The sequence below is a fragment of the Bactrocera latifrons genome, unplaced genomic scaffold (genome assembly GCF_001853355.1).
Source record: "Bactrocera latifrons isolate USDA-ARS-PBARC rearing strain unplaced genomic scaffold, ASM185335v1 scaffold_145, whole genome shotgun sequence".
Taxonomy (NCBI): Eukaryota; Metazoa; Arthropoda; class Insecta; order Diptera; family Tephritidae; genus Bactrocera; species Bactrocera latifrons.
Window position 1 is genome coordinate 700,623 of NW_017534908.1, and position 12,381 is coordinate 713,003.

Genomic DNA, 12,381 nt, shown 5'->3' on the forward strand with positions numbered 1-12,381 from the left:
TGTTCAGAATTATTGATATATGTAATTTAAATTCTTTTGTATGTATATGTAATTTAAATTGTAAACAAAATTTTAAGCAAATAGTGAATTTTGCTGTATAATATCATTAGTAATTTGCTTTTAAAATTGAATAAATCAAAAAAATTTTAGATTTTTTAAGAAAAACTTTTTACTATATTTAAACATTTGTATTGTATTTGAATAAAAAAAATTCTGTTAACATATATCTTAACATTTGAAAAATAATTTTTAATAAAATATCTTTTGTTAAAAATTATTTTTTTTTCAGCTTTCTAATTATTTTATTTAATAAAAATAATTGCCAATCTTTTTTTTCGCGCAGGTCACTTACAGGAATTCCAAAATTTCGTTACGTCAAAGATAGATTTCAACAAACAACTATTAAAAATATATCTAAACAGATGTTTAAAAACACGTAGCTGCCTTTGATTTTATTTCATTCCAAAAATACGATTTCAAATAAATTCAATGGGAATAAATGTTTAAAATATATTACCAACTACGCGGCAAAACAAGTCAAACGCTTGCAAATTTGCAAATATAAACGTAAATTAACTTAAATACTAATATACAACAAGAAAAACACAATGTATACAAAAGTATGCAGTTTTGTTTATAAATACTGGGTTTTCCAATAAGAGTGGCATGATTTCTTAAAAAAATAAACAGTACACTGAAAGGAGTCTGGTTTGTTGCTAAATACCAATGACTTCCAAAAATCCTACAAAAAATAGTCCAATACTATTAAATCACAACTTCTTGGCGGCCACAATTTCTTGAAATAATCGAAACTCCAAACTTTTCTCGCAATAACTCGGTTGTTGTAGGTGCTGTGTGGAACGTAGCGCCGTCTTGTTGAAAACAGATGTTGTCAAGATCAACCTCTTCCAATTGCGGCCAAAAAAAATTGGTTATCATCGATATGCCAATTTCGGTGAATGTAATGGTTGTTCATGAATAATTTGCTTATTTTCTTCGCTCAGAATCGATAGTTTTGCTGATTTACCGCACCACTCAGATAAAAGTGAGACTCATCGTAATCGTTTTCAAATTATTCCAAAGCAAAATCAGCAAATTCATGAATGGTGCTTCTTTCCTTGATGATATTGTAAACATTACTGAATACAATGAGAAAAAAAATCTACCTTGTTTTTGGGGATGAAAGGATGGAAAAAGGCTTCCGCATCAGCAGTGCTGTCGTCACAGCAACGGTATGTGCCACTTGCAGATCACTAAAAACCAGGGGGGTTTTAAGGAACCGTCGCCCACCCTGGAACCACATTTGCATTACTTTTTGGTGGCGTTCCATTTTTCTCTTTTAGAGATTTACATTTGCGCAGCGTAGCAAGATTGCTGCGAATTCCTCGATAATCCCCCAGTTTATTTTACACACGACTATCGACTCCTATTCTATGGAGGTACTTTTGGAAGTATCCATAATCGGATAACAGCTGGGTTGTGTAATAATTGAGTTCTCCAAATTTACGGCTTGTCCATAAATCTAGATATTTTATTAGTCTGGCCGTACATCTGCCACGATTCTCAATTTCCATGCCATGCATTCCATTTGCCATGTTCTTATTGTATATTTCTTTATTTGTTCTATTGTGCTCTTGGTGTGCTGGACTTGTCTGGGGTCCAATTTTACGCCTAGGTAGGTTACTGGGTTTTGTGTTCTAAGAATATCCGTAGTCATTTGCATACTTATTTCTAGCGGTATGCGCTTTCTTTTGTAAACTTCAACGCCGCATTTTATAGCTCCAACAGTGATCTGTCTTGTCTAAGCCCGTTGCTTCTTCCAAAGTTCAGGGAATATTCCGGCTTCGAAGCAGATGTTGTACATATTCAATAGCACTGCCGGTCACTCTGCAGTGATTTTAATTATGATTTCTGCTAGGATCCCATTTGGACCGGATGATTTGTTGACTTTGAGCATGCCAATGGCTAGTTGCAGCTCCGCGAGGGTAAACTGGGGGATTTGCGGAAATCTTAGGGTATGTTCTGGATCACTAGCCATTTTTTCGTGTGTGGGGTAGAGTGTATCCACGATCTGATCCATTTTGTAGCGGTTAAGTCGGGTGGCTTTTCTCGAGCGCCGAATTTTTTCGTTACTAATTTATATCCAAGTCCCCAGGCGTTTTCGTTAATATCCTTAAGTAGTTACTCCCATTTTTTCATTTTGCTTTCATCGATGGCGTGCCTAAGCTCTTTTTTTTCTGCTTTATATTAAATATGGTCGAAACGACACTTAGAAATCACATCATCCCTATTGGAAAACCCGATATTATACCCAACGAACATAGACACCCACCCAAAGGCCTATGAACTACGAGCATGCATAATGAACTGCTATATTATAAACTACACATACACATATTTATAAATATTAAATGGTTGGAGTCTGGTGCTTAATGCTTATTTACATAATTATACAAATATGTATATATTTGCAGCGTAACGGTTATAACACATTCCAGCAACTATAGACATACAATATAATATAGACAACAAAATCAATACACATACACGCGATTTCGCGCAGCAAGCACATAAACACACACATACATACACAACTAGCAAATATACGCCAATTTATCGAGCAGACAAACTTTCATGCCATGAAAATGCCGCAAACCGAAGATGAGGTTAATGAAAAGATTTACGATCATCGCATCATGCCGGATTGGTCGAATGTAGTCAACGAAACAAATGGCACAATGCACTACTCGAAGGATATGATCTTCAATGATGGACATCGACTCTCCATAACAGTTTACAGGTGAGCGCTGAACAATCAATAATATTTCTGTAATTGTTGTTGTTATAACTGTTTATATATTTATTATATTTGTGCAGCATCCTGCTTGTGCTCTCGTCGATTGGCAATTCAACAGTGCTGTATTTGATCGTGAAGCGACGCTGGCACAATCGTACGCGCAGTCCGTCCCGCATTGATATTATGTTGATGCATTTGGTAATTAAAAAAAAAACATTTGTTAACATATCTATATAAAGAGGTATATAATACAACTTTTTAGCAAACATTTTAGCATATGATCAAATTTGACTCGGACTTTCGCAATTTCTATTGATATTCATATATTATATTATATAATTTGAATGCATTGATTGAAAATGTTTCAGCAGTGTTCTAGGCAGTCTAATTTATCACGAAAGCAAGGATTTGAGTGCCATAAAGTACTCAGTGAAGCTCGTGACGTTATCGAAAACTTACCTGATGCGAGTCGAACTTTGTTAATGATGAAAAATTTAAAGAAACAGTGATTATAAATCGTTGTGTTGGTATCAAAAAGATAGCAGAGTGTCACAACCTCTTTTATGGACCGACTCAACACATTTTGGTCAATCTTTTGGGTATGAAGCGTGACATACCTAGACTTCACTAGATGCTTAATAACGTAGCTGAGAGTCCAATATTAATCAAGCGCTTTATTACTGTCAATGAGACCTGGATTTGCGCATATGATTTCGAAATTGTCGAACAATCTAGAAATGGACGCCCTAAAAATGAGCTGAAACCAAAAAAGTCATGTCGAGGTTGGTGAAAAATGAAGGTGGTGATTTTGACTACCATGAAGTGATCCGTTCCATACGGTTAAATGGTCAAAAAGGGATACCACATGAAGTGATTCACCATGAATTCGTTCCATACGGTCAAAGGATCAATAAGGGATACTACTGAGTTTACTTGGAGCAATTCGTCATAAGTGAACGGATTTGTGGGCAGAGAACTTTCATAACGATAATTCGGCGTCACATTCTAATATGATCCTGACTGACTTTTTTTATCAAAACACGTAACCAGAGTCGTCACTGAGCTACCCTATTAGACAGATCTGGCTTCCTTTGATTTTTTTCTGCTTTCGAAACTGCAAAAACTGCTTTGGGAAGGCACTGAAGGCAGTCAATCGCAAGGCAAACTAATCGTTGGTAACCAAGCATAGAATCAAAAAGATAAAGATTTTTTTCAGTCCGGATCAAACTTGATCAGCTGATCTAAATATTTTATATACAACAACATATGTCTGAATACATTTTAAAATATTTCTAAATATATACATGTATTTTTATATCCGGCATTTTTCGCCAACTTGCTCGTTATCTCATCAGCTCACTAACTATACTTTGTACTTTCTTATCATGATTCGCCTGCTCCACTGTTCTCACTAACTGACTGACTGACTGCTTGATCTACCGTCTACTTCGATCACTCCGCTTGCAACGCACCGCATCACATTGCATCGCTCCGTATCGCCATTTGCCGTTGGATGTCAAAGGCCATTGCTGATTTGATGGTGACTTTCCTGTTAATGCCGCTGGAGATAGCGTGGGCGTATACGGTGCAATGGCGTTCCACCGATTTTGTCTGTCGCACAATGAGCTTTTTCCGCGTGTTCGGCCTGTATTTGTCGAGTTTTGTGCTAGTCAGCATATCGATAGATCGGTGAGTTTATACAACGCAATTCACTGTGATTTTCCATTAAAATCAATTTATAGGCATTACCTCATTGGTTTTTTTTATTTCGTTCACAGATATTATGCCATTTTAAAACCGTTGAAATTCTCAACAAATCGCGGTCGCATTATGCTGGCAATTGCATGGATCGCGTCGGTGATCTGCAGTACACCGCAGGTGAGGTAGTATTACAATAAAATTAATATATGGAAAAATATATAGAGTACTTTAACAATTATGACTGAAAATCAAAATTCTATGGATAATTTATAACCAAAGAACATTGTTATAGCTCTTTCATCATTCATAGAAAAATATTTTTTAAACCTTACCTATTTAATTAAACGTTTTTAGTTTCAAACAATAGTTCTATTGAGAGAGTATATAATTTTCGCTACTCTTTCGGTATTCTAATATGTTTATAATGGTTGACAGCCTCGACGAAAAAAAAATTATATTATCACACTTTAATTAATTATTTAATTCTATATCAAAAGTTTGCGCAAAAATTAAATTTCAGAAATCCACACGTTGATGAAATAGAGAGGAGCAAAAAAAAAAAAACACTTCTGGAAAACAGAAAAAAAAGAAAAATGTCTCAATAGAAACAAAATATTGCTAAAGCATAACATATACGTAGATGTTTTCTGTCAATTTTTAACACTTCCAAATCAAACATTTTGACTCTTTGTTACTTCCCGACTTAAAAAAATATGGAGGATGATCCATTTCGAGGATCTCTACTTTTCTTTCAAAGAAAAAACACAGAAAATTCAAATTTAATGGGGAATTATTATTATATTTCCAAAGAACATTATTTGAAATTTTTTTAAGATTATATCATTCTAATGTTGACCGCGTTTACGTCTCAGATGGTCCATCCGTTAAGTGAAATTTTCGATGATTCGTTCGAGTATTTCGACTCGTAACTGGCGAATGACAGGTGTGATGTTTTGCTCCAAGGTCTGAATCCAAGCGGAATTCTCCGCATAGACTTTAAACTTTACATATCCCACAGGAAAAAGTCTAACGGTGTGATATCAAACGATCTTGGTGGCCAACAGACCGGCCCAAATCGTGAAGTTGCCTGCTGACCAAGATTCAACCCTCTAAATCCTATGAGCAAAGTACACAGATAAGAAAGTTTGTAAGAATCTAAAGTTGCAAAATCTCAACCAGAGGATCGGAATCCAAATAGTTATAGTATATATATATACATATATATATAGGGATTTTCAATGACCGTTTTTTAATAAAACAAAAACGGTTTGGGATGTCGATGAAATTTTTTATTCCTGTGAAAGTACATTACATGGTACTTGCATACCATCAAGAAACATATGGATTAAAGTCACCTGGATATTATATGTTTGTTATATGAGAGCTAGACCCAGTTTTCACTTAATTTTATCCAATTTATTCACAAAGATACACTGTTATCAGTGAAATACGATCTTTCATTTTCATTGAGATAACTCACACGTTGGCCGTTATATGTGGCATAAAGTCACCTGGATGTTCGAAAATAGTTGCATTAGGTATATGTTAGCTAAGGGACACAACCCATTTTTGACAAATAGACATGCCATGACCAGGAAAGGATTATTCCTAAATTTAAATTCTATATCTCACACATTGGCCGATATTTTCGGCATAATCACAACTACATATAATCACTGGGGTGGAAATAGTCGATACATAAGGGCTTTAACGTCTTTGTTGGATTTGACAGTTTTTGGCCATAAGGTGGCAAACTCTAAAGGAATTAAAGTGAAAGATAAAAATTTTGTAATATGGAAAGTAGGCGTCATTGTATTCCGACCTAAGCAATTTTCCTACTGTAACATAGGAATTTCTCGTACTACATTTGGTTGAAATCATTCAAGCGTTTCACGAGATATGTGATTTAAGTGAGCGGTATTTTATGTACTTTGACAAAGGCTGTGAAAAAAGTTGTCCGAATAATGCTTTCAAAGCTTTGATATCTGATCGAAGTCTAAACTGACCAGTTTGCAACGGTACTGAAAAATCTGTAACTTTAAAGACAATTCTTTTTTTGGGGACAGTCGTTCTTTCTTTTCGCTGTTTGGCGCCAATTGGAGATTCCACGTGTAGTGAGGTCCTTCTCCACCTGGTCTTTCTAACGAATTAAAGGTCTTCCTCTGCTTCCCCCGGCGAATGCTGCGTTGAATACTCTCAGAGCTGGAGTGTTTTCATTCATCGTTCTTTTGACTGCGGTATTCGTCGTTGCCAATTCGCAACATACATCTTCCGCAGAACCTTTCTTTGGAAAACTCGTAACGTCGAGTCATCAGTTGTTGTCATTGTTCATCTCACCATAGCAGGACGGAGATGATGAGTGCCTCGTCGAGAGTTTATTAGAAATGCTAAGTAATTGTAGTCTCACAGCCATTGTGCCAAAGACTTAAAGCCTTAACTCCCAAAAAACGGAACCTTATAAACATGATACAGAAAATAAAACTACGGGCTATGAGACTCCGAGGTGACCGCTCAGGATCATAATGTTATAATTTGAATCTATTGTCATTGAAAACAATCGTAACCCACTTGTATATCAGGTGTTTCCGTGGTTGTTTGAAAAATTTAGAAATTGCTTAAAATTTTGACTTTATTGATTTACCTCGTCTTTATTAGTTTTAGTAAGACAATCTTAAAAAAAAACTTAGGATACGGAAAGTTTTAACATATTTTGGATGATCTCTCTTAATATCATTATTGTGTTATTTTTTRTTATCCAACAATTGGGAAATCTGGCAATGTTTGAACTAAGAAATCTTAATAATTATTGTATTTATTTGCAAAGCATATGCTGTCTGAGCTTAATAATTGTTCAAAAGTTTTTACATCAACATGATGAGACCATATTTTAATCTCATCTTGTTAATATAGACTAAAATGCAGCCTCACCCTATTGATACTACCCAATCATTATAAACCACGCCAAAGTTTTGGACTATCCTACAATATTAATTTAAACAAAACTTTTACTTTTCCTCAAAAGGCATTCATATTCCATTTGGAGCAGCATCCCAAAGTGAAGGGATACTACCAATGCGTTGCATTCCATTCCTTTCCCACCGAACTGCATAAACTAATCTATCAGATCTCGAATATGTGCGCCATGTATGCCTTTCCATTGGTCACATTCATCTATTGCTATGGCCGCATCTATTTGGAGATCTATCGCAAGAGTAAGCGCATGGTTAAGGGTGATGACAAAAATGGTTAAGCATCTAGCATACCAATAACTAACGCTTGAATACAGATGATAATTGCGTAATTTMTTGCTTGCAGGTTTCGCCCGCTTCCGACGCTCCAACGATGATGTGCTCGGACGCGCTAAAAAGCGTACACTTAAAATGACTATAACCATAGTGATCGTATTTGTGATCTGCTGGACGCCATACTATATAATGTGTTTGTGGTTTTGGCTTGATAAGCCTTCTGCAGATAATGTGAATCCGCTATTGCGTAAAATACTCTTCATATTCGCATGCACGAACTCGTGTATGAATCCGTTGGTGTATGGCGTGTTCAATATACGAGGCAAGGCGAATAATAATAATACGGTGGGTGTGGTTTTCAAACAAAAATATATATATTTTTTAATATAGAAATTAATTATTTTTATTTTCTCTTATCATCACTGCAGTCTGTTCATAATCGGCACACATCACTCTCGAGTGGCGGTCGCATGGCTATGAAAGAACGTAACGGCAGTGCACATACTGTTGTCACATTACCAGCGGTRATCAATGGCAGCAATGGTGACACCAGCAATGTTACACAAAGCACCACACTCTCAAATGATATATTCACCATATCGAAAATCGCAGAAGATATTGAAAAAGAGAAGCCACCAAAGATTATAATAAGGTAGGTATTTTGCTTCAATATTTCAGTAAATTTTCAAAATAATTGATTCTCAATTAAATTTTAATTACAGTGACTCCATTGAATTTTCACATATGCCACAGTYGCAATGAACTTTGTATGAATTTAAGTGATATCGAAAGGAATAATCGCGCGATTGGCTAAATGCACGAAAAATGGGGCAATTTTTACTCGCACATATCTTCATAAATACAATACATACATACCTATGTATGTATGCACCACATATGTGTGCATACAATTAAGTTATTTTGTACCTTCAATATAAAAACATAAGGAAATTTTATTCGAAGCTGTGTGTCGCCTATTAGATCACATAAAGCATTTGAGTATGTGTCTGCATATATTGCGGAGGGTCTCTTTTATATTGCCCGCTGATTATACTTTTGCTCAAACTTAATTATATTGTACGCTAGTTGTGGGTTAAGTAAATTATATACACACCTATCCGTTATGGTTGGATATGCTGAAGATGCCTACTGAGTTATGCTAATTATCTAGTGTTAAGACGTCTGTTTGCATGTGTTTTTGTAGTAGTAGCTGTTTTGCTGGAGTTTGTAGTAGTTTAAGCTTGAACTTAATTTAATTTATTCATAATAAATTTTGGAAAAAATATACAACAAAAAACAAGAATGATATTAAGTTATTTCCAATCAAATTGAAATGAAGTTTATAATTTCGTTTTTTTTTTTAATTTTTTAATTGCATTTATCCTGAGGGCCTGGGTATTACATTTGTACATATAATTACATATGAAGTATGTTGTTAGCATAAATGTAATTCGGCATTTACATGACACAATAATATTATATTGTTTATGAAATGTTTGAAGGCTTTCGAACTACACAGAGGTAGGAATCTTCACRTTACTTACATAATAAGCTTAGAAGCAAAGATTTTTTAACGTTAAACCACTTTTTATACCTAACAACAATAAAATGTTTACTTTCACTTTTAWACCTTATATATGAATTAATAAGATCTAGAAAGCATCACAACCATTAGAAATTCACAGCCGGCGACCTCGGCACCTTCTTTCTCGTTCCATTTATCGATAAATTGACCTTCTTGAATGAAGTATCTTTTTCGCCTCAGCCKTTCTTCCTTTTCAGTGTTTGGCGCCATTGGAGATTCTAAGTAWAGCCAGGTCYGCTTCCTCTTTTTCCCCGGAGGTTACTGCGCCGAATACTCTCGAGCTGGAGCGTTTCGTTCATTCAGATTACATTACGCAGTCAACGTGGCCGCTTKCTCTTAATTTGCTGACCTATGTCAATGTCGTCGTTCGGTATTCGCTGTTGCAAGTGCGCAAAAGTCCATAAATCTTCCGCAGAACCTTTTTCTCGAGAACTCGTAACAGCGACACATCAGATATTTTCATCGTCCGTGCCCTCCACCATATAACAGGATGATTGATGAGTGACTTGTAGATTTAGGTCTTTGTTCTTTCTCTTATTTCTCAATTGCCTCTTCAGTGAGATAGGTAGCACTTGTTGAGAAAGGTTGTTATGAGTTGGATTTCGAGGCTGACGTTATTGTTGGTGTTAATACTGGTTCCAAGATATCTAAAATTATCGCGAATGCGACGACGGTTTATTTGATTACAGTTGATATTTTTTCTTTTTCTCCTTCACAATCAGACAAATACGCTTCCTTATTTAGTCTGGAGAAAKCGGAACTAATGGCGCAATTAATATCAACATCAGATCTCATATAAAGGATTGTATCTGCTCTATTAAGCAGCTCTTTTCAGCTTACATTTTTTTATCCATTAATAAATTGAAGAAATCGCACGATAGGGAGTCTCCTTGCCTTAAACTTCACTTGGTATCGAACAGCTCGGAGATGTTCTTCYCGATCCTGGCGGAGCTTTTGGTGTATATAGTACACGATTGGATATACGTACAAAATAGTATAGATTTGATCAGTCCATCAGTAAACCTGTAGTTTTCAAAAATAAACTTAAAAATATTTTGTAAAATGTAAGTTAAGTTGGGTTAAGTTAGACGGCTGATCCTTCAGTATTGTGGGGGGATCACACTTATACTATTATGTAAAGTCTTATAGAGGATATCAACTATTGGTCCTGATTTAATCACAAATCTGTTAAGATGCTTTATTTAGGATTGATCAAAGGCGGGACATTCATGAAAGAAGTGCTGATATGATTCTATTTCATCTTCTKCTAAGCAGCTTATATAATTGGCTTTGGGTAAATTTTTCCAATAATCCTTAAGTTCCCACAACTATTAAAATGCTTACCTTGCTGAGAATGAAGAGCTCCCACATCTCTTCAAGTTTAGCGGTTGAARGAAGACTGCGCTCCGTGATAGATCTACTGTTGTCTTTATGGTASCCACCTCCACTTGGAAGGCGCTGCAGTGGTGAATACGCTTACGAGAGTGCATTCCTTCACAAACTCTCAACGCAAGCTTGGATCCATCCGTAAAAAAGCTCACCGTTCCTTTCCTCTACCGAATCCTCTCCTCAATTGATCCCTGCAATAAAGTAGTGTACGAACTTTCAAATTTCAATTCCGATTTAAATGAAAAATACAAAATCGAATTTTTCTGAAGTTATTGACACAGATCTTAAATTAATATACTTGAAAACAACCCGATATTAGAAACACCACAGCACTAAAAATTGGAAAAATCACGTGCAAAAAATATTTTGAAAACTATGCGGAAGGAAGGAGAGTTTTTAATAAAATTCAAACTTGGTTCAATCGAGACTTATAGTATAAAAAAGTCCTGTAACCATCAATGAAAAACTCAATTTGCAATTCTAAAGTGATTATTTTACCTTCAGACGCAACGATGTCGCCAAATTTCAGGAAATTAGCTGAGTCTACCACTTATCAAGTTATCTCCGCAATCATCTGAAGAAATTTTGGGAGAATTTACCCAGACCATCTACTGCTGRCTCTTAAAAAAGATTATTAACTGAAACATTGTAAAATAAGTGCTCACAAAAGGTATTTTACTGATGTTACTTATGTTTCGATGTATTAGAAGCAAAATGCAAAAGATCGTTTCAACGGTTCAGAGATAAAGTTTGAAGACGCGGAACTGCAAGCGATGTGAAGGTGATACTTTGATACAATTTCAGCCCGTTTGAAAGCTGTGGGAAAGATACAAAAGTTTAGAGAATAGGTGTCCCTTCAATTGAATTAATTCTAAATGGAGAAAATAATGGGTTGATTCGGTAAGAAGGCAATGCCCTATGTTTGATGGGATCAGGGCGGTGTAGTATATCGTGAGCTTCTAAAAACTAATTCAACTGTTAATATTTATAACTACAGACGACAAATAATCAATTTTAATCATATCTTTATCGAAAAACGAGCAGAATGGCCCAGAAGACACGGGAAAGCAATTTTTTTACACGACAAAGCACCTGTACACAAACCATAATCGGTTCAAGCTACAATCAAGGTATTTAGCTGGAAGCTGCTACTCCACCTGCCGTATTAACCAGACTTGGGTCTTTCCGATTACCATTTGTTTTCATCGATGGGGCGCGTATTGGCTGAGCAGAACTTAAACTCCTACGTAGAATTTACAAATTGGGCGACTGACTGGTTTGCTTGTATCCACAAATTGCAAGAAAGGTGGTAAAAATATTTAAAAAGCGATGGTCAATACTTTGAATATTTTTTTTACTTTCCAATTCAAAACGAGTATTTCATTTTCACAAAAAACTTATTTCAAAAAAACTACTAGAAACTTGTACTATTAAGGGCTACGTACCTACAAAACCATCAATAACTATGTGAAGATCGGCGGAATGACTACTTGCTGCAGGAGAATTTACATATAGATCTTCCGGGCATAGCGCGGTGGGTAATGGCGGTTGAGCAAGCACTGACTAAATGACCCCACTTTTCAACTGGCAAATAAGGATCAAAATAAACATAGAAAAAGATGCAGCAACACTCTAAACATCTATACTGATGGCTCGAAAATGGA

The 12,381-nt window shown here is 35.6% G+C and overlaps 1 protein-coding gene across 6 annotated transcripts in view; it reads left to right on the forward strand.

The window, feature by feature from the left end:
- The window catches only part of LOC108965683 (gonadotropin-releasing hormone receptor), a 22,537-nt gene extending 13,456 nt beyond the window's left edge, over nucleotides 1-9,081 (forward strand). For 5 of the 6 annotated variants that reach the window (XM_018928254.1, XM_018928256.1, XM_018928253.1 and 2 more), the window contains 8 exons: nucleotides 2,475-2,800; nucleotides 2,878-2,995; nucleotides 4,320-4,486; nucleotides 4,576-4,675; nucleotides 7,521-7,743; nucleotides 7,814-8,088; nucleotides 8,172-8,395; nucleotides 8,466-9,081. In XM_018928254.1, coding sequence (XP_018783799.1) covers nucleotides 2,640-2,800; nucleotides 2,878-2,995; nucleotides 4,320-4,486; nucleotides 4,576-4,675; nucleotides 7,521-7,743; nucleotides 7,814-8,088; nucleotides 8,172-8,395; nucleotides 8,466-8,505 — 1,308 coding nt within the window. In that variant the 5' untranslated portion in view covers nucleotides 2,475-2,639 and the 3' untranslated portion in view covers nucleotides 8,506-9,081. The remainder of the gene's footprint in view (nucleotides 1-2,474; nucleotides 2,801-2,877; nucleotides 2,996-4,319; nucleotides 4,487-4,575; nucleotides 4,676-7,520; nucleotides 7,744-7,813; nucleotides 8,089-8,171; nucleotides 8,396-8,465) is intronic. The other variant, XM_018928257.1, reaches the window with a different exon arrangement.
- Nucleotides 9,082-12,381: the final 3,300 nt, after the last annotated feature.